Raw genomic sequence first — 23,043 nt, forward strand, 5'->3', positions numbered from 1 at the left:
GTCCTCCACCCGTCCTGTGTCTGTCCTCCGCTCGTTCTATGAGTACTCCGGCAGTCCTGACTGTACTGTCCAGCCACCCGAAGTCTCGCGTCGCTCCGCCCCCTGTCCTCTCCCCTGCCTGAGCGCTCCTCCTACCACCAGCATCGCCGTCCTATTCAACTGTGCCAGACTGGCAGTGCAGTGTAGCGGCTATCACCGGGCCCCCGCCCCCCCCCCTCCCCTCATGCCTAGTGTTGTGATGCTACTAGGCATGAGGGGGCCCGTGCCGCCAGGCCTAGCACATAAAATTTAATGTGCCTGTCAGGGCGACACGGGCCCCCCCATGCCGCGGGCCCCGTAGCAGCTGCTACGGCTGCTACTGTGGTAGTTAAGACACTGACTCACAGCATATGTAAAGAGGATGTCTAAAGCAGACAGCCCGTATGAAGAGGATGACATCACTGTGATGAAGAAGTGGTCATGGGTGAACGGTCTTCCCTGCTAGATCCTCCAAACTGCATCAAGGTCGGCATTGGTGGGGAAGTCAAGCTCAAGGTCCTCCGTTGCATCAAATATGGCACTGAACATGGCAGTAAGACCTTCTAATATGGAATCTTCTTTATGTAATGAACATGTATATTTATGACATCAGCACATTCATCATCATTACTACAGGCGTCACCCACAGTGGTCTGAACTATTAAAGGGGTATTTCCATCTTATCGTGTATGTAATATTCACAGGAAATGCCATCAATTCCTGAAACTAAGTAGATATCCCCTATAATTTACTCCAGTTTCTGAGATAAATTATAGTAAATATATTGGGTCACTGGTGGCCGCGTCCCCTTCTGTTAAGCTCCCACCCACTTTTTGCAAAAGTGGTGTGAGTGACGTAAATGCATCAAAAGTTAAATTTTTTTCCTTTTTGCGCAAATTTTAACTTTGACACATTTGCAAAATTTCTACACCTGAAAACTGCCACAGAAAACTTAATAAATTGCTCCTAATATCTTTTTATAATAAAATAATTTGATTTTACTTACATAAAACCCTTCAAATAAAAAAACTTTTACCATGAATAAATTATCAGTAAAACCTTCTATTCTACAATGTACATGGAGGAAATAAATAAATCTACATGAACAAGGCCGACATATCTTATCATCTATAATAGAAATATTACTCTAGTCCTAATGGATGATGGGGCTCACTGATCTATAACCCAGCTTTCCCCATCTCAGAACGTATCATCTCTGATCTATAACTCAGCTTTCCCAGTCTCAGAATGTATCATCGCTGATCTATAACCCAGCTTTCCCAGTCTCAGAACGTATCATCACTTAACTATAACCCGGATTTATAGCTGATGGTCACTTTACAGGGGGGGGGGGGGACTGATGGTCACTTTACTGGGGGGCTTATGGTCACTTTCCTGGGGGGCTGATGGTCAATTTACTAGGGGGCTGATGGTCATTATACTGTGAGTGGCAGGCTGATGGTCATTATACTGTGAGTGGGGGCTGATGGTCATTTTACTGTGATGGTTTTTCAGCGGTTTCCGCCTCTGACCTACCATTAAAATCAATAAGAGGCAGAAAAAACCTGCGGCGCTCGTTTGAAATGCATTTTTGCCTGCTGTTTTTGCATTGGCTTCAACGGCTTTGAAAAATGCAGGCAAAAAAACGCGAAAAAAAACCTGTCAATTCAAAATCTGCTTCAAAATTCCTGAAGGAATTTTGAGGTAGATTTTTTATGCCTTACAAAAAACGCAATGTGAACTTACCCTTAGAGTGTAGTGCTTGTTTTAGAAGTTTTTTGACTTTTTGTAAATAGTTTTTGGTAGGGGTGCCCTGAATTTTTTTTTTTCCAGGGGTGCCTCGAGCCTAAAAAGTTTGGTAAACTCTGCTGTAGGATATGCTGGTCCAGTCTAAACACAGCCTATGATTATACAAACATACTATTACAGAATATATGTTGCATACATGTATACATGTAAACAAAAAACTGTGCACGACATAAATCATTGGTGACATTACCGCGGGCTCAGCTGTAGACAGGAGATGTCCTAAGTTTGTCTGAGGAAGCTTACTTTTACACTTCAGGTGCAGATGGAACTTTTCAAAGAGTATCTAAGATAACAGAAAGAACTATAATGACACCAGCGCATATAAGTTATCATCAAAGGCAGAAACAGCTCCAGGTATTTCATGTATGGTGTTCATATCCTCATCATAACCTTCTTTATACTTTATTTAGCCAGTTCTATAATATTATAATATTTATATTAGTTTTTATTAATAAAGTAAAGTTATCATAACATATACAGTTTTACCTGGTAAAGAAATAATCCAAATAGTAACATATTTAGCACTGTTTAAAAAAAAGTTCAATCCAGAGCAAAAAATAAATAAATAATAATAATGTATGAGCCAATCTGCCCCAAAAGAAAAATCCAAAAATCCTACCTGACCCCAAGTAGTGATCAGACTAGATCAACATTCATCGAAGGATTCTATACACCAAAGGCCCTTTTACACGGGCAAATGATTGGGCAAAGGCACGTTCATATGAACGCTTGTTCCTGATTATTGCCCTGTGCAAACAGGGCAACGATCAGTTGATGAACAGGGAAATGCTCATTCATCGGCTGATCGTATCTTTAATGTATTATTAAACCCTTCCCGACATCCGCCATATATATGCGGCGCTGTCAGGATGGGGTTCCCGCAAACCACAGTGCTATTACGTCACGGTGATAGTGCGAGCTCAAAAGCTGAGCCCGCACCATCACCGCCATGTGTCAGCTGTATGTTACAGCTGACACCCCGCTGTAACAGCCAGGACTGGAGCTAGTCTCCGATCCGGCCTATTAACCCCTCAGTTGCTGCGCTCAATAGAAATCACAGCATCTGAGGGGTTTTTAGCGACTGGCACCCCAGGGATTCGATCGCTGGGATGCCGGTGGTTGGTATGGCAACCGGAGGCCTAACAATGGCCTCCGTGTCTGCTTTGTATGGAAGCCTAAGAGGACCTGCCTCCGCCGGGTCCTCATAGGCTTGCTGTCAGTGTATAACTGTATGTAATTTATCCCAAACGATGAATGCCATAAAAAAATATGAAAAACAATGCCAGAATCACTGTTTTTAGGTCACATCTCCTCCCACAAAATGGAATAAAAAGTGATCAGTCACATTTACCCCAAAGTAGTAACCATAAAAATGACAGCCCATCCCCCCGCAAAAAAAATAACAATTCCTGCCACAGTTTTGTCCACGCAAAAATAAAAAAGTTATGGGTCTTAGAATATGACGACACAGAAAATAAATGTTTTTTTTTTAAAAAGTGATTTTATTGTGCAAAAGCTGCTATACATGAAAAAAACTATGTAAATTTGGTATTGCCGTAAACGTATTGACATGCAGAATAAAGTTAACATGTAATTTATGGCGTACGGTGAATGCTGGAAAAAAAACCAATAAAAAAACAATTCCAGAATTGCTTGTTTTTGGTCATATCCTCTTGCAAAAAATGAAATTAAAAGTGATCAAAAAGTCATAGGTGTCCCAAAATGGTATCAATAAAATCAACAGCTCCATTATACGAAAAACAAAAGTTATGGCACTAGTAATGCAGTGATTAAAAAACATCCCAACGTGTAGGCCGGAAGGGAACATTCCTTCAATTTCAGGGCCCTAGAATTTCAGAACTAGGAAGGGAATGGACATAGCACATTGGGTGCCCGTATTATACCAGGGCAACACTGTCCCAGCAAAATTTCCCAAACTGCACATTTTGGGGACTTTTCCTCCTTTATAGAGTGCTACAAAAGGGGGATAAGAATGGACATAGTTTATCAGTGCAGCACTGGCCTGTGCATAATGGATCGCTTCACAGTGTACCACACATCCATGGATAATTGTATTATTTACCCCATTATTATACCCTCTTATTATACCCTCTTATTGAGAGGGTATAATAATACACCCTCTGCACAGGTTACATATGCCCCCACATTATAAACTGAAATACTCAAACAAAACTACTACCAAGCAAAATCCACACTCCAAATGGCGCTCCTTCCCTTCTAAGCCCTACAGTGTGCCCAAACAGCAGTTTACGTCCACATGTAAGGCATTGCAATACCCTGGAGAACCTGCTTAACAATTTATGGGGTACGATTCTCCAGTGGCACTCTCACGGTTCCTGGGACATGTGGACCCACTAGGCCGTGCCGCCGTAATGGAGTAGCAGCTGGCCAGACAAGAGTCAATGATAGTCTTTAGGACTAGAGTACCTGGATAGAAGACTTCGCAGACACTTGATTTGGCAGACACTTGGCACAGACGACAATTGGCACAGACGACAATTGGCACAGATGACACTTGTCTTGACACAGACACTTGACTTGACTCGAACACAGATACTGATACGGGATATAGGATACAGGATACAGCTAAGGAACCATTTACTGGGCAAACATGAGTAGACACAACATTGCTCAGGCACTGAATGAATGGGCAGGTTTCCTTAAATAGTTCCTGGTATGCTGGGATAGGTTGGAGGAGAATTTCCTGGTGAACGCGCTGGCCCTTTAAAAGCACGAGCCCACCCTATGGACAGCAGCAGGAAAGGACGGCCATGTGCCCTGGCATCTTAGAGGGAGGAGACGCCGGGAGGAGTTCAGAGGTCTGCGGTCGCTAGTGAGTATGAAATGCCGGTAGTCCGCGACCGCGGCCATTACAGGAGCCCCCCCCTTACACCCCCTTTTCTTAGGTCCAGAGCGTACAAAGAATTTCCTGATGAGAGCTGGGTCATCCAAATTATCTTCAGGCTCCCAAGACCTCTCCTCATGACCAAACCCCTTCCAGTCCACCAGGTAGAAGATCTTCCCTCCTACCCTCTGGTAGTCCAGAGTCTCCTTTACCTCAGAGACAACAGAGGAACCGCAGGGAGCAAGTGCCAAGCCAGATAATTTGCTATATCGGTTCAGGACCACCGGTTTCATGAGGGACACATGGAATGAGTTGGGGATTTTAAGGGTAGGTGGTAGCCGTAGCTTATTAGACACAGGGTTGATCTGTTTCAAGATTTCGAAAGGACCGAGGAATCTGGGAGCGAACTTGTAGGAAGGGATCTTCACACTAATCATTCTTGAGGATAACCAGAGCCTGACTCTGGGAGAAACTGAGGAGGAGTTCTTCTTTTCCTGTCGGCATATCTTTTCATGCGATCAACTGCTTGAAAGATCGTGGACGGACTTAGTTTGTTTCCAGATATGAAGGACATCAGCAGGAGAGGACAGCCATGCGCCCCGGCGTCTCAGAGGATGGAGACGCCGTGAGGAGTTCAGAGGTCTGTGGTCGCTGGTGCGTATGAAATACCGGCGGTCCGTGACCATAACAGGCACATGCTTGGCACAACATATTGTGCGGTGAAATTACATATCAGTGGAAAAGTTGCAATTTTCACTTTGCATCATCCACTGCGTATTATTTTCTGAAAAACACCTGTGGGGTCAAAATGTTCACTACACCCCTTGGTAAATGCCTTTAGGGGTGTAGTTTCTAAAATGGGGTCACTTTCTTTTGGTACATCAGGGGTTTTGCGAATGCGACATGGCGTCCGCAAGCCATTCCAGCAAAATCTACGCTCCAAGTCAAATACCACTCCTTCCCTTCTGAACCCTCCCATATGTCCAAACAGCAGTTTATAACCACATATGGGGTATTACCAAATTCGGGAGACATTGCTTTACAAATATTGGTGTGCTTTTTCTTCTTTATTCCTTGTGAAAATGAAAATGCTAATTTAAAACTTATCACTAATGTATTGCAGTATATCGTGATTTTTACCAAGCACAAATATAGCAAACCTTGGGGCCTTCATTAGGCAACCAGACTGCCATGACAACCATCGGCTATCGCGGAGTGCGGATGGGCCGTCAGAGGGGGCCGTCCCCCTCTTTCTAGCGAACCTAAGATGCCACAGTGGCTATTGACGACAGCATCTAGGGGGTTACGTCACGAAGCGGGTTAGTGGACCCACTAGGCCGTACCGCCGTAGCGGGGAGGCAGCTGGCCAAACAACAGGAAACCCCAGCAATACAATGTCCCGCACAAGGGTACCTGGATAGTCCAGATGGTGGCCGCAGCTCTGGCACAGATGGAGATGGGTGCAGCAGATAACGCCAAACGTGGCGAATGACACAGGAGCCGCAGGTTGCGCCAGACGTGGCGGATTCTTCCGGACGTGGCAGATGACACAGGACGTGGCGGATTCCTCCGGACGTGGCACGACTAGATACTAAAGGCACAGCACAGGAAACAGAAACAGGGAACAAGGCACGGGTAACAACTGGAACGGGAAACACTAAGGGACCATTTGCAAGACAGACTGGGAAAACTAACAACGCTCAGGCAAGGATTAGAAGGCCTGGGGCCTTCTTATAGACCAGGAAATCGTGGCAGTTGATGATGATGACGACGACTTCCTATTTGCACGCGCTGGCCCTTTAAGGCCGGGCACGAGCGTGCGCACGCACCCTAAGGGACACAGCAGAACAGAGCGGAAGTGAGCGCTGGCGTCTCCTAGGAAGGAGATGGGCACCAGCGCTCACGGATCCATGTGTTATGGCAGGAAGGAGGTGAAGGGAACAAGTGAGCACTAATCTACCCACCGCCCTGTCCCTGCCTACTTGCAACGACCCGTCCTAGGCGACGGGGTACAACTTGGCGGCGGTCCCTACGCTGACTAAGTGCAAGGTGATACAAACAGGGAACAAGCAAGGGAAGGGGCAGTAGCCCACGGAACACCGTGAGGAAACGGAGTGGTGAACGAGCCAGTCAGGATCAGGATGTAGTGGAGTATACAAATGCAGAGCACGGAGCAGGAAGCAAGCCAGGGGCAGAGCGAAGCAGGATAAGCGGGAACTGAAGCAAGGCAGAAGCACGGCAGAAGCAGGCTGGAGCAAGGCAGCAGTGGGGCCAGGAATCCAAGAAGAATAACAAGCAATGAGGAAGAGAAAACGGCAGGTATAAATGGGCAGGGGGCGGAGCTAACTCCGACTGACCAGGCCGCGATAGGCTCTCCCACTCCTGAGCCTGCCACCCTGATTGGTGGGAGCCGGTGTCAGTCTAAGAGGTCTGGCCTCAGGTGTCGACTGATTAATCCTGGGAGTATCCACAGACGTAGTGCCTGGCAGATCCTTTACAGTACTCCCCCTTTTATGAGGGGCCACTGGACCCTTACTAAGAGGACCCGGTTTAGTGGGGAAGAGAAGGTGGAACCTCCTGACCAATACCCCAGCGTGAACATCTCGAGCAGGTACCCAAGTCCTCTCCTCCGGCCCGTATCCTCTCCAATGGACCAGGTACTGGATGGAGCCCTGGATCATCCTACTGTCCACAATCTTGGCCACCTCGAATTCCACCCCCTCAGGGGTGAGAACGGGAACAGGAGGTTTCCTCGAGGGGGACCAGGACGGGGAGCAGCGTTTAAGGAGGGAGGCATGAAAGACGTCGTGTATGCGAAAGGATGGGGGCAGCTCCAGACGGAAGGATACAGGGTTGAGGACTTCAATGACCTTATACGGCCCAATAAATCGGGGAGCAAACTTCCTGGACGGGACCTTAAGGCGCAAGTTCCTAGACGACAACCACACCAGATCCCCGACGACAAACCGGGGGTTAGCAGAACGTCTTCTATCAGCCTGAATCTTTTGTACGCTCTGGGACGCCTCTAGGTTCATCTGAACCTGGGCCCAGACTGTGCACAGTTCCCGATGAACGTCCTCTACCTCGGGATTATTGGAACAACCAGGAGAAACGGAGGAGAACCTTGGATTAAACCCGAAATTACAGAAAAACGGGGAGACCCCTGACGAGTTACTGACCCGGTTATTCAGGGAAAATTCGGCGGGGTGAAGGAATGAGACCCAATCAAATTGACAGTCAGAGATGAAACACCTTAAATATTGTTCCAGGGATTGATTAGTCCTTTCCGTTTGGCCATTAGTTTCGGGATGGAAGGCGGAGGAGAAGGACAGATCAATCTCCAACTTTTTACAAAAAGCTCTCCAAAATAAGGAAACAAATTGTACCCCTCTGTCAGAAACGATATTGACTGGGGCCCCATGGAGACGCAAAATGTGTTTAACAAACAAAGAAGCTAACGTCTTGGCGTTAGGTAGTTTCTTAAGGGGCACAAAGTGGCACATCTTGCTGAAGCGGTCTACTACCACCCACACCACCGACTTGCCCTGAGATGGAGGCAAATCGGTGATAAAATCCATGGAGATATGGGTCCAAGGTCTCTGGGGAATGGGCAAAGAACGTAGTAAGCCCGCAGGTCGGGACCTAGGGGTCTTAGACCTAGCACAAACCTCACAAGCGGCGACGTAAGACCTAACGTCTTTAGGCAACCCAGGCCACCAATAGTTTCTGGTAATGAGGTGTTTGGTACCCAAGATGCCAGGATGACCAGATAGTGCGGAGTCATGGTTTTCCCTGAGTACCCTTAGCCGGTATTGCAGGGGGACAAACAGCTTGTCCCCAGGGAGGTTCCCGGGAGCTGAACCTTGATCAGCCGAAATGTCAGAGGCTAAATCAGAATCAGTGGCAGAAACGATTATACCAGGGGGTAAAATACAAGCAGGATCCTCCTCAGAAGGAGGATTGGCCATGAAACTACGTGACAGTGCATCAGCCTTAATATTTTTGGACCCAGCCCTATAGGTAACCAAGAAGTTAAATCTGGTAAAGAATAGCGCCCATCGAGCTTGTCTAGGATTAAGCCTCCGGGCAGATTCTAGGAAAACCAGATTCTTGTGGTCAGTAAGGACCGTTACCTGGTGTCTGGCCCCCTCCAGGAAGTGACGCCACTCTTCAAAAGCCCATTTATTGGCTAAAAGTTCGCGGTTGCCAATATCATAGTTACTCTCCGTGGGCGAAAACTTCCTAGAGAAGTAAGCACAGGGGCGGAGATGGGTGAGGGAGCTGGTACCCTGGGACAAGACGGCCCCCACTCCTACCTCGGACGCGTCAACCTCCACAATAAATGGCTCCCTTTGGTTGGGCTGAACCAGCACGGGGGCCGAGATAAAGAACTTCTTGAGGGTCTCAAAAGCCTGGACGGCCTCAGGAGGCCAGTGGAGGACATCAGCACCCTTGCGAGTGAGGTCCGTAAGAGGCTTAGCGACGACCGAGAAGTTGGCAATAAATCTCCTGTAATAGTTAGCGAACCCCAAAAAACACTGTAGCGCCATCAGGGAGGCAGGTTGGACCCATTCCGCCACAGCCTGAACCTTGGCAGGGTCCATGCGGAATTCATGAGGAGTGAGGATTTGACCCAAAAATGGTATCTCCTGTACCCCAAACACACATTTTTCGGTTTTCGCAAACAGATTATTTTCCCGGAGGACCTGGAGGACCTGCCTGACATGCTCCACGTGGGAGGACCAGTCCTTGGAAAACACCAGTATGTCATCAAGGTACACTACAAGAAAATCTCCCAGGTAATCACTCAGAATTTCATTAATAAAATTCTGGAAGACGGCAGGGGCATTACACAACCCAAAGGGCATGACCAGGTATTCGAAATGACCTTCGGGCGTGTTGAACGGTAGTCTTCCACTCATCCCCCTCTTTGATGCGGATAAGGTTATATGCCCCCCGTAGATCGAACTTAGAGAACCATTGGGCCCCCTGAACCTGATTAAAAAGATCCGGAATCAAAGGAAGGGGATACTGGTTCCTAACTGTGACCTTATTCAAGTTCCGATAGTCAATGCATGGCCTAAGACCACCATCCTTCTTCCCCACGAAGAAGAAGCCAGCACCTACAGGAGAAGTCGAGGGGCGAATGAAACCCTTGGCCAGGCATTCTTGGATATACTCCCTCATAGCTTCACGTTCAGGACATGAAAGATTAAATATCCTACACTTAGGAAGCTTAGCACCAGGTACCAAATCGATGGCGCAATCGTAATCTCTATGAGGGGGCAACACCTCGGAGGCCTCCTTAGAAAACACATCAGCGAAGTCCTGAACAAACTCAGGTAGCGTGTTTACCTCCTCACGGGGAGAAATAGAGTTAACCGAAAGACATTACGTCAGGCATTCATTACCCCATTTGGTGAGATCCCCAGTATTCCAATCAAACGTGGGATTATGCAGCTGCAACCAGGGAAGACCTAATACCAGATCGGACGATAATCCCTGCATCATCAGTACAGAGCACTGCTCCAAATGCATGGAGCCAACACGGAGTTCAAAAACAGGAGTATGCTGAGTAAAATAACCATTAGCAAGAGGAGTGGAGTCGATACCCACTACCGGGACAGGATAAGGCAAATCAATAAAAGGCATTTTTAGAGACATAGCAAATTCCACAGACATGATATTAGCAGATGAGCCAGAATCCACGAAGGCACTGCCAGTGGCAGACCGGCCAGCAAACGAGACCTGAAAGGGAAGCAAAATTTTATTGCGTTTCATATTAACGGGAAATACCTGTGCGCCCAAGTGACCTCCCCGATGATCACTTAGGCGCGGAAGTTTTCCGGCTGCTTATTCTTGCGCCTGGGACAGGTGTTCAGTAGATGCTTGTCATCCCCACAATAGAAGCAGAGACCATTCTTCCTGCGGAGCTCTCTACGTTGTCGAGGGGACATGGAGGCCCCGAGTTGCATAGGTACCTCCGAGTCTTCCGTGGAAGAGCGAGGAGACGGGACCTCGGGGGGAATCGCAGGGAAGTCAGAGGGGAAAACATTGAAACGTTCAAGCTGACGTTCCCTGAGACGTCGGTCAAGTCGTACTGCTAGGGCCATAACCTGGTCTAGGGAGTCAGAAGAGGGGTAGCTAACAAGCAGATCCTTCAGGGCGTCAGATAATCCTAACCTAAACTGGCACCTTAGGGCCGGGTCGTTCCACCGAGAAGCTACGCACCACTTTCTAAAATCAGAACAGTATTCCTCAACAGGTCTACTACCCCGACGTAAGGTCACCAGCTGACTCTCGGCTAAGGCAGTCCTGTCAGTCTCGTCGTAAATGAGTCCGAGGGCAGAGAAAAAACGATCGACGGAGGAAAGTTCAGGGGCATGAGGAGCCAAGGAGAAGGCCCACTCTTGGGGCCCTTCCTGGAGTCGGGATATAATGATACCCACCCGCTGGTTCTCGGAACCTGAGGAGTGAGGTTTTAGACGGAAGTAAAGTCTGCAACTCTCCCGGAAGGAGAGAAAAGTCTTACGGTCCCCTGAGAACCGGTCAGGTAACTTGAGGTCGGGTTCTAGAGGTGAGGTGAGGGGTACTACTATGGCAGTGTCAGACTGGTTGACCCTCTGAGCCAGGGCCTGGACCTGTAGGGAGAGGCCCTGCATCTGCTGGGTCAGGGTCTCAAGGGGGTCCTTGATAGCGTCAGCGTAGGAGAAAAGGTAGACTAGGTATGGGCTTGTTATTATGTTATGGCAGGAAGGATGTGAAGGGAACAAGTGAGCCCTAATCTACCCACCGCCCTGTCCCTGCCTACTTGCAACGACCCGTCCTAGTCGACGGGGTACAACTTGGCGGCGGTCCCTACGCTGACTAAGTGCAAGGGGATACAAACAGGGAACAAGCAAGGGAAGGGGCAGTAGCCCACGGAACACCGTGAGGAAACGGAGTGGTGAACGAGCCAGTCAGGATCAGGATGTAGTGGAGTATACAAATGCAGAGCACGGAGCAGGAAGCAAGCCAGGGGCAGAGCGAAGCAGGATAAGCGAGAACTGAAGCAAGCCAGAAGCACGGCAGAAGCAGGCTGGAGCAAGGCAGCAGTGGGGCCAGGAATCCAAGAAGAATAACAAGCAATGAGGAAGAGAAAACGGCAGGTATAAATGGGCAGGGGGCGGAGCTAACTCCGACTGACCAGGCCGCGATAGGCTCTCCCACTCCTGAGCCTGCCACCCTGATTGGTGGGAGCCGGTGTCAGTCTAAGAGGTCTGGCCTCAGGTGTCGACTGATTAATCCTGGGAGTATCCACAGACGTAGTGCCTGGCAGATCCTTTACACCATGGCTGCGGGCGTCGGGAGGTGAGTAAACCCGACGGCCCGCGGCCATGGACTCTACAGTATCCCTTTTCTTGGGGCCAGAGCGAGAGAGGAATTTTTTAATAAGAGCAGGAGCGCTGAGGTTCTCTTCTGGCTCCCAGGACCTCTCCTCAGGACCAAACCCTCTCCAGTTCACCAAAAAGAAAGTCCTTCCTCCTACCCTTTTGCAGTCCAGGATCTCTTTTACCTCGAATACATCAGAAGGACCGCTGGGAGCAACTGTGGAACTAGAAGTATTGCTGTAGAGGTTCAGGACCACTGGTTTCAGGAGGGACACATGAAAGGAGTTGGGGATTCTGAGGGTAGGAGGCAGCCGCAGCTTATAGGAGACAGGGTTGATTTGTTGCAGGATCTCGAAAGGACCAAGGAACCTGGGAGCCAACTTGTATGAATGCACCCTCAAGCGAATGTTCTGAGAGGACAGCCAGACTTTAGTCCCCGGAAGATACTGAGGCGGCTCTCTTCTCCTAGTATCTGCCTTTCGCTTCATGCAATCTACCGCCAGCAAAATAGAGGACCGGGTCTGTTGCCAGATTTGCAGGAAGTCCCCATATGCAGAGTCAGCAGCGGGTACCTGAGATGAAGTCGACACAGGAAGAGGGACTCTAGGATGTTGACTGTATACAATGTGAAACGGAGTGGAAGTGGTGGACTCACTTGTGTGGTTGTTGTATGAAAACTCGGCCCATGGAAGAAGCTGTACCCAGTTATCGTGCTGTGAAGAGATGAAGTGGCGGAGATAATTCTCCATGATCTGGTTGATCCTTTCAACTTGCCCATTGGACTGGGGGTGATAGGCTGAGGAAAGTCCAATCTCACATCCAGGAGTTTACAGAGGGCTCTCCAGAACTTTGAGGTAAACTGAACACCCCGATCTGACACGATGTGAAGAGGCAAGCCATGCAAGCGAAAGATGTGTAGAATGAAGAGACTCGCCAGACGAGGAGCAGAAGGTAGGCCGGTCAGCGGGATAAAATGTGCCATCTTAGAGAACCGGTCCACCACCACCCAGACAGTGTTGCATCCTGCTGAGGGGGGAAGGTCTGTGACAAAGTCCATCGCAATGTGCTGCCAGGGGGCATTGGGTACAGGCAGAGGTTGAAGCAGGCCGGCAGGCTTGGAGTCAGTCACTTTGTTAGAGGCACACACCGTGCAAGAAGAGACAAAGTCCAGAACATCTTTAGGTAGCGTGGGCCACCAGAAGTGACGAGCAATCAGGTCTCGGGTTTTACGGACACCAGCGTGTCCAGCCAGTTTAGAACTGTGTCCCCAGCGGAGAATTCTTCTCCTGTCCGCCAACCGAACAAAAGTCCTCCCAGGAGGGATGTCTCTAACCTGCAGAGGATTAGCAGTGGCAATGCAGGACGGGTCTATAATAGCTGAAGGGACTCCACCGTGTCTTCCGTCTCAAACGATCTGGACAGGGCATCGGCCCTCACATTCTTGTCCGCGGGACGGTAGTGGAGAACAAACTGGAAACAGGTGAAGAACAGCGACCACCTGGCTTGACGGGGATTCAGTCGTTGTGCAGACTGAAGGTAGGTAAGGTTTTTGTGGTTGGTGAAGATCAGGATGGGGTGAGCAGCACCCTCTAGAAGATGTCTCCATTCCTCCAGGGCCAATTTGATGGCCAGTAGCTCCCGATCTCCAATGGAGTAATTGCGCTCAGCAGAAGAAAAAAGTCTTGAGTAGTAGCCACATACTACTGCCTTTCCTTTGAAGCTCCTCTGGGACAGAAGTGCACCTTCACCAACAGAGGAAGCGTCCACTTCCAGTGGGAACTGCTGAGATACGTCAGGATGATGGAGGATCGAGGCTGAAGTGAAGGCTTTCTTGAGGCTAATAAATGCGGACTCTGCCTCTGGAGTCCACACTTTGGCATTCACAACCCTCTTGGTAAGGGTCGAGATGGGAGCTGTCAGAGAAGAGAAGTTAGGAATAAACTGCCGGTAGAAATTGGCTAATCCCAGGAACCACTGTATGGCCCTTAAGCCTTGAGGATGTGGCCACTGCAGGACAGCTTTCACTTTCTCAGGATCCATCTTGAGGCCTTGATCCGAGATGATTTAGCCCAGGAAGGGCAGAGAATTCCTCTCAAAGACGCACTTCTCCAGCTTGGCGTATAAATGATTCTCCCTTAATCGTAGTAGAACCTGACGAACATGCCTCCGATGATTCGTCGGATCTGGGGAGAAAATCGAAATATCATCGAGATAGACAACAACACATACATAGAGTAGATCTCGGAAGATATCGTTAACGAACTCCTGAAACACTGCAGGCGCGTTACACAGTCCGAAGGGCATCACTAGGTATTCGTAGTGCCCGTCCCGGGTGTTAAATGTCGTCTTCCATTCATCACCCCGGCGAATCCGGACTAGATTGTAAGCCACCCGCAGGTCTAGCTTAGAAAAAATGTTGGCTCCTCCTATGCGATCAAACAGCTCAGAAATAAGTCGCAACGGGTATTTGTTCTTGACTGTGATCTGGTTGAGACCACGGTAGTCAATGCAGGGTCGAAGGGATCTGTCCTTTTTAACGAAGAAGAATCCAGCCCCGGCCGGGGAGGAAGACTTTCGTATGAAACCCCTCTCCAGATTCTCCTTGATATAGGCCAACATGGATCGAGACTCTGGCAAGGAGAGAGGATATACCCGTCCACGGGGGAGAGAGGCATTAGGAACCAGTTCAATGGGGCAGTCATAAGTCCGATGGGGAGGCAGCATCTCAGCCTCCCTTTTGCTGAAAACATCTGCATACTGAGTAAACTGGGGAGGCAGACCCGCCAATGACTGAGGCAGAGGAGGCTTGAGAGGATGGATCTGCAACAGACAACGACCATGGCACTTGGAGACCCATTGGAGGACCTCTCCAGAATTCCAGTCCAGGACTGGGGCATGTAGTCGAAGCCAAGGCAGGCCCAGCAGAACCGGCTTGGGCAAAACAAGGAAAGAAATTAATTCAGAATGAAGCACTCCAACCTGGAGCTTCAACGGTTTGGTTTTAGAAACGATGGGATCCGGCAGAGGCAGTTCATTAACTGAGGCAACAGCCAAAGACGTCTCTAGGGGAACTATGGGCAACTGGAGATGATCCACCAGCTCTTTCTGGATGAAGTTTGCAGCAGAACCAGAGTCAAGGTAGGCAGAAACTTGATGCGTCCTCTCGCCGGATACTAGGGTCACAGGAATAGTCAACTTGGAACAGAAGGCTTTATTAGGTACCGTTCCATCTAGGGTTGTCTCTCCAACCAATCCTAGGCAATAGGGTCTCTCTGGCCTCTGGGGACACAAACGCAAAATATGGTCTCTGAGGCCACTATACAGACAAAGTCCAGAAGTGCGTCTGCGTTGTTTCTCCTGGGTAGACAATTTGACAAAGTTACTCTGCATCGGATCCTCTGGTGGGACGCCTGAGGAAGATTGCTGAAAAGTATAATCCAGCCTGGGAAGTTCTCTCTCCCGGAAAACCTCTTGGGAACGTTCCCGGATCCTCATGTCAACCCGGGAGGATAGGATAAGATCGTCCAGGGTAGATAGCAGATCGCGAGCAGCCAACTCGTACTTGATCCCTGAAGACAGTCCCTGCCAGAATGTGGCCACCAAAGCCTCGTTGTTCCAGGTCAATTCAGCAGCCAGGATACGGAACTGAATGGCATACTCGCCCACGGAGAGGTCTCCCTGGTGTAGGGTCAGCAAGGATGCAGCAGCCGAAGAAACTCTCCCAGGTTCCTCAAAGATCGAGAGGAAGGTCTGTAAGAAGCACTGCAAGTCACGGGTCTCTGGTCCCTGATGTTCCCACAGAGGATTAGCCCATGCCAGGGCTTTGCCAGTAAGGAGATAGATGATGAAGGCATATTTAAAAAAGGGGCTAAAGGAACACTCCAGGCAAAACTGATTCATTGTGTTTAGCCCAGTACAGGGTCTGAGGGGCGGGGCATGACAGGGTTTCTCTCTTTGGTGTTCTTTAAATTCCTGTGTCGTGCACCGCCCCTTCATGCCATGCACTAGGCAGAATTATTTATAAATAAAGTCAAATACACTTACCGCCCTAAGTTCATTGTTGCTAGTTAACCTGAACTTTTGTCCTGCCGCATGATGTGCCTCTCTTTCCAGACCTTTGAGATGTGTCTGTAATGCAGAGGACCTTACACACTTAAAGATATATATACACAAATTACTCTTCCTAGAAATATTGCATCTTGACATTAGACACATGCTATACCCCTCATTCATCCCAAAAGTATGATACTATTAGCTATTGAATATTATTATTTTAAAGTAGTCAAGACTACAAAAGAGATAACATTTTATTTACCCCTAAAAGTACTGATGTCCTCTTTAGCTCTTCCTGGTTTATTTGAATAGAGCAGTTTTCCATTACTAGAAAATAAAAACACAAAAGAAATACAATGTTATGTATTATATAATACAATAGCAACTGCCGAAAATCCTAACATAAAGTGAACAACGTTGTAAAGTACCAGCATTAAAACTCTTCAACTATTTCTGAGACTTCAAGTGGTTTTCCCATCAGAGACATTTATGACATATCCACAGGATATGCCATAAATGTCAGATAGATGCTTTGAACGGGGCACCCTAAACCCCATTCTACCTCTCTGTGTTGTGGCTGAATCGTGTGATTTCTGACCATGAATTACGGAAACACTGTAGCTCGCTGAGCTATGCAGTTTCTGTAAGTCCCATAGAACTGAATGGTAGTTACAGAAACGTGGCTCGCATGCTACGCTGCTTCCGTAACTGCCATTCTCTACTATGGGAGTTACGGAAACAGCATAGCTCAGCGAGCTATGGTGTTTCCGTAATTCATGGTCGGAAATCACATGCTTCAGCCAGAACACAGAGCGATAGAACGGGGTTTAGGGGCCCCATTCTATAGATACGGTACCCGCATCTATTTGACATATATGACATATCCTGTGGATACGCTTTAAATGTCCCTAATGGGAAAACCCCTTTAACTTAGTTTGGTCCGCCATCTAGGTATTTTGTTATTTAGTGTTGCCAGCAGAGAAAACCACTTTATGTGGTTGAATCCACTGAAAGTGCAAGTGCATTTGCAGTGTATTCAATGTAATACTACTTACCCACTAATGAGATCATGTGGGCACTTGATGTTAGGCGTCCTGCAGGGAGTAGATGACAGGCCTCTACAGTGGCATCCACCAGGGACAAAGGATCAACATTTAGCATGGTGCCTAAGGTATTTTTTGAATGAGTGGATTTTTGCTTTGTTGCCAGTAAATATTTTCACCCCCAGGAGTCTGCTTCAGGCTATCATTTTAAAGAGGGTCCACCACTTGGAAATCTCTAATGCTCATTATATCACAACCAGGCTAGGTCTTGGCTCTAGAGGAGGCGTAACATTAATATCCACTGTAATTTCAGAACATATCTTTATAGGGGTTCAAGCTCCAGTTTTCACACCTACAGCTCTAAATCACCAACTTCCCTTTAAACAGTAAATAATAAAACTCTTACTACCTAAAGCCACAACTAGGGGGAGCTCAGTGCAAATGCATCTTTTCAGCTACTATTAAACTCATTGGGGGCTGTGAACATCACTATGCATTGAGCTCGCCCTAGTAGTGCTAGGCAAATGCTAATACTCTGTGTTGGGAAGCAGCCTATGCCACCATGGGCCGCATGGCAGTCAAATGATATGCCTCTCGGGAAGGTACAAAGCTCCCCTCCATTTTACCTTTATGCTGCATATATTTACCCTTAAACACCGAAAAAGGCCATACTTACAAATGGACACAGCCAGGCCAGAAATGCTGATGAAAGGGCGAGCAGGTGCTTTAAATAATAATAGCCACTCCCACTAGTCTTGAGGGGAGTGGTGTGTGGTGCATGGGATGTGTAGTAAGAAATAATAAATGAATAGTGTGTGTGCAAGTGTAATACTATAAGTGAAATATAGGGGGCAGTAATAAATGAAGTACCTCAATAGAAATAAATGGATAATGGGGTGCAAGTGAGTGAAACATGGAGGGATAGTGTGTACGTCATGAGGCACAACGTGCATAGCCAGGTAGAAGCCTATTTGTGACGCCTTGATAATTCATAGAGCGGGCTACCCTGCTTGCTATGCCAAACAACAACACACCATGCTCTCCCAGCATCAAAGACCCGGCTGTGTCCAAGAGAAGCGAATATACATAATAATGAAAAATACCTGGGGTATTGGTAATCATTTTGGCCAAAAGGACGCAAGCTCGCAATCCACGACAAGGATCCCCAGACTTGCGAGTCCCTAACTCCTAAACTGGAACAGAACGTTGTGCCTCATGACGTACACACTATCCCTCCATGTTTCACTCACTTGCACCCCATTATCCATTTATTTCTATTGAGGCACTTCATTTATTACTGCCCCCTATATTTCACTTATAGTATTACACTTGCACACACACTATTCATTTATTATTTCTTACTACACATCCCATGCACCACACACCACTCCCCTCAAGACTAGTGGGAGTGGCTATTATTATTTAAAGCACCTGCTCGCCCTTTCATCAGCATTTCTGGCCTGGCTGTGTCCATTTGCAAGTATGGCCTTTGTCAGTGTTTTTGTATATGTCCCTGTGTTTTTATCGGTTCTGTTTGTGCATCAGGAACGTTCTGTTCCAGTTTAGGAGTTAGGGACTCGCAAGTCTGGGGATCCTTGTCGTGGATTGCGAGCTTGCGTCCTTTTGGCCAAAATGATTACCAATACCCCAGGTATTTTTCATTATTATGTATATTCGCTTCTCGTGGACACAGCCGGGTCTTTGATGCTGGGAGAGCATGGTGTGTTGTTGTTTGGCATAGCAAGCAGGGTAGCCCGCTCTATGAATTATCAAGGCGTCACAAATAGGCTTCTACCTGGCTATACACGTTGTGCCTCATGACGTACACACTATCCCTCCATGTTTCACTCACTTGCACCCCATTATCCATTTATTTCTATTGAGGCACTTCATTTATTACTGCCCCCTATATTTCACTTATAGTATTACACTTGCACACACACTATTCATTTATTATTTCTTACTACACATCCCATGCACCACACACCACTCCCCTCAAGACTAGTGGGAGTGGCTATTATTATTTAAAGCACCTGCTCGCCCTTTCATCAGCATTTCTGGCCTGGCTGTGTCCATTTGCAAGTATGGCCTTTATCAGTGTTTTTGTATATGTCCCTGTGTTTTTATCGGTTCTGTTTGTGCATCAGGAACGTTCTGTTCCAGTTTAGGAGTTAGGGACTCGCAAGTCTGGGGATCCTTGTCGTGGATTGCGAGCTTGCGTCCTTTTGGCCAAAATGATTACCAATACCCCAGGTATTTTTCATTATTATGTATATTCGCTTCTCGTGGACACAGCCGGGTCTTTGATGCTGGGAGAGCATGGTGTGTTGTTGTTTGGCATAGCAAGCAGGGTAGCCCGCTCTATGAATTATCAAGGCGTCACAAATAGGCTTCTACCTGGCTATACACGTTGTGCCTCATGACGTACACACTATCCCTCCATGTTTCACTCACTTGCACCCCATTATCCATTTATTTCTATTGAGGCACTTCATTTATTACTGCCCCCTATATTTCACTTATAGTATTACACTTGCACACACACTATTCATTTATTATTTCTTACTACACATCCCATGCACCACACACCACTCCCCTCAAGACTAGTGGGAGTGGCTATTATTATTTAAAGCACCTGCTCGCCCTTTCATCAGCATTTCTGGCCTGGCTGTGTCCATTTGCAAGTATGGCCTTTGTCAGTGTTTTTGTATATGTCCCTGTGTTTTTGTTGTTTGGCATAGCAAGCAGGGTAGCCCGCTCTATGAATTATCAAGGCTTCTACCTGGCTATACACGTTGTGCCTCATGACGTACACACTATCCCTCCATGTTTCACTCACTTGCACCCCATTATCCATTTATTTCTATTGAGGCACTTCATTTATTACTGCCCCCTATATTTCACTTATAGTATTACACTTGCACACACACTATTCATTTATTATTTCTTACTACACATCCCATGCACCACACACCACTCCCCTCAAGACTAGTGGGAGTGGCTATTATTATTTAGAGCACCTGCTCGCCCTTTCATCAGCATTTCTGGCCTGGCTGTGTCCATTTGTAAGTATGGCCTTTTTCGGTGTTTTTGTATATGTCCCTGTGTTTTTATCGGTTCTGTTTGTGCATCAGGAACGTTCTGTTCCAGTTTAGGAGTTAGGGACTCGCAAGTCTGGGGATCCTTGTCGTGGATTGCGAGCTTGCGTCCTTTTGGCCAAAATGATTACCAATACCCCAGGTATTTTTCATTATTATGTATATTCGCTTCTCTTGGACACAGCCGGGTCTTTGATGCTGGGAGAGCATGGTGTGTTGTTGTTTGGCATAGCAAGCAGGGTAGCCCGCTCTATGAATTATCAAGGCGTCACAAATAGGCTTCTACCTGGCTATGCACGTTGTGCCTCATGACGTACACACTATCCCTCCATGTTTCACTCACTTGCACCCCATTATCCATTTATTTCTATTGAGGTACTTCATTTATTACTGCCCCCTATATTTCACTTATAGCATTACACTTGCACACACACTATTCATTTATTATTTCTTACTACACATCCCATGCACCACACACCACTCCCCTCAAGACTAGTGGGAGTGGCTATTATTATTTAAAGCACCTGCTCGCCCTTTCATCAGCATTTCTGGCCTGGCTGTGTCCATTTGTAAGTATGGCCTTTTTCGGTGTTTTTGTATATGTCCCTGTGTTTTTATCGGTTCTATATATTTACCCTTGAGCTAAGGTCTAAATGCTAAGTTTTTTATACCTTATACAACTGCTCACAATATGGAATACGTATGGAATCTAACATATATCTCGCATTCTGACATTCATAAAAAATCATATCCATTCCTACCAGCCAGAATAGTAATTAGTGGAAGTTCAATGTTGTAAAACAAATCCCACAATCCTTCTGCCTGCAAGATAATAATAATAATAATAATAATAATAATAAGAAGAAGAAAATAATAACAAATAATTTGATTGATTGATTCAAATTTGACTCCTCTTTCCTGCTATAAAAATGAATAAGATATTGTACACAAAAACAAAAAATTACCTTAATCAAGTTCTTCTTCAAGGATATAATCATCTAATCTTATAAAGTTTTGATTAGACCAGGTTCACACAGTTTTTGCCAAAACAGGGAGTGGTTATAGAAAAGAGCAGTTTTCCTCCCTTTAGGATCCTGTCTGACTACAAAAATGCATCAAAAAGATACCTCTTTGGGGAAACCCTATGTTTCCACATCTCTCTCTTGTTGCAGATTATGTGTTTTGGACTTCATATGGTATTGAGACTCTGGGAGATTTGTACAGCGATGGGACTCTTCGATCCTTTACACAAATACAGAAATTATATCACATACCACGTATATCATTTTACAGATATTTGCAACTAAGGCATGCTCTTCGGAGCCAGTTTGCGGGTATATCATACCACGTGTCTGATTTCCCCTTTATTGGAGTTCTTGCGTCACAGGGTCCCAGAGGAATTATATAAGCCTTGTACACATCTCTTGAGAAACAAATTGAAATCTACTCAGTTGGCTTCCGAGACTAGGTGGAAAACACTTATCCTAGGTTTATCTGTAGAGGATTGGGGGGGGGGCAATGGCATCCCCATTTTATGTCTCTCCTGCAAATAACCGCATGACTCAACTTTACTTTCTGCATTTATGCTACTTAACCCCAAAACTTCTCCATAAAATGGGAAGAATCCCACACACCAGATGTCATAGATGTTCTAAAACACAAGCTGACTTCAGGCATATGGCGTGGGAGTGCTCATATATTAACTCATTCTGGGTGGATATAATATCGCAGTTGACATCTATTCTGGGGATCCAGATGCCATTCACCCCTGAGGTATGCCTTCTTGGTTTGCTAGATGAGTCGTTGTGGCCACATCCTATTAATCTTTCTTAGGGAATCCTTATTTTTTGCCCAAAAAGCCATTGCAATCAGATGGATGGGCGATAGGCCTCCAACCTGTGGTCAATGGACAAAACTGATCAATACGACAATTGCATATGAGAAAATGGTATATTCTCACAGAGGCTGTCCCCAAAAATTCCCCAAAATTTGGGAGATATGGAATACATCCCCTCTGGCTGTCTCGTCCCTGAGATCATCGAGAGCGGGCCTCTCTTCTGATCTTTGAGGTCCCTGGAGTATCCAGCATTGTGATGTGTAGATGGTCCCAGCGCTGTGCATAGTTGTTCCTGATATGACTTAAATAAGAGATATAAAAAAACGGGATATTTGAGGCGCTGCTTAAATGAATGGAAGATAATTTTATTCCAATGGTATAGAACAATTGCTACGCGTTTCAACGCCGGACCGGCGTCTTCCTCAGGCAAGATCTTGCCTGAGGAAGACGCCGGTCCGGCGTTGAAACGCGTAGCAATTGTTCTATACCATTGGAATAAAATTATCTTCCATTCATTTAAGCAGCACCTCAAATATCCCGTTTTTTTATATCTCTTATTTATACGATTGGCATCTCCTTGGAGTGTTGCGTTGGGATCGGCAGCAGCTTTATTCACTACTTCTTGCTGGCAATTTATATCCTTATAGGTGAGCATTTATTGTCATTTTGCTCATTTATATTTCATTTGATACGCACATTTGGCGCCGTGTTTTTTCTCAATTTTTAGTATTACTGATATGACTTAGGGATATTGTACCGCACATCTATTACTCTACTCGATACTATATTATGTGCAAAACTCACATGTGCAAACGTTCAATTTAACTATGTTCAGTTACATTTATTAATATACTATGTACTTTATACTAACTGTATCATCCTGATTTATGTAGTGCATTTCACATTTGTGCGGGAGTGAGTGTTGCTTCCGGTGTGACCAGACGCTCAG

The 23,043-nt window shown here is 46.7% G+C and overlaps 1 protein-coding gene across 6 annotated transcripts in view; it reads right to left on the reverse strand.

Moving 5' to 3' along the window:
* POLN (DNA polymerase nu) overlaps nt 1-23,043 on the reverse strand; it is a 219,602-nt gene that overhangs the window by 113,437 nt on the left and 83,122 nt on the right. For 5 of the 6 annotated variants that reach the window (XM_075857050.1, XM_075857041.1, XM_075857059.1 and 2 more), the window contains 4 exons: nt 21,019-21,079; nt 16,379-16,443; nt 16,108-16,191; nt 2,018-2,110 (listed from right to left, as the gene is read on the reverse strand). In XM_075857050.1, the coding sequence (XP_075713165.1) occupies nt 2,018-2,110; nt 16,108-16,191; nt 16,379-16,443; nt 21,019-21,079 (303 nt within the window). The remainder of the gene's footprint in view (nt 1-2,017; nt 2,111-16,107; nt 16,192-16,378; nt 16,444-21,018; nt 21,080-23,043) is intronic. The other variant, XM_075857079.1, reaches the window with a different exon arrangement.

Source organism: Rhinoderma darwinii, chromosome 1 (assembly GCF_050947455.1).
Source record: "Rhinoderma darwinii isolate aRhiDar2 chromosome 1, aRhiDar2.hap1, whole genome shotgun sequence".
Lineage (NCBI taxonomy): Eukaryota > Metazoa > Chordata > Amphibia > Anura > Rhinodermatidae > Rhinoderma > Rhinoderma darwinii.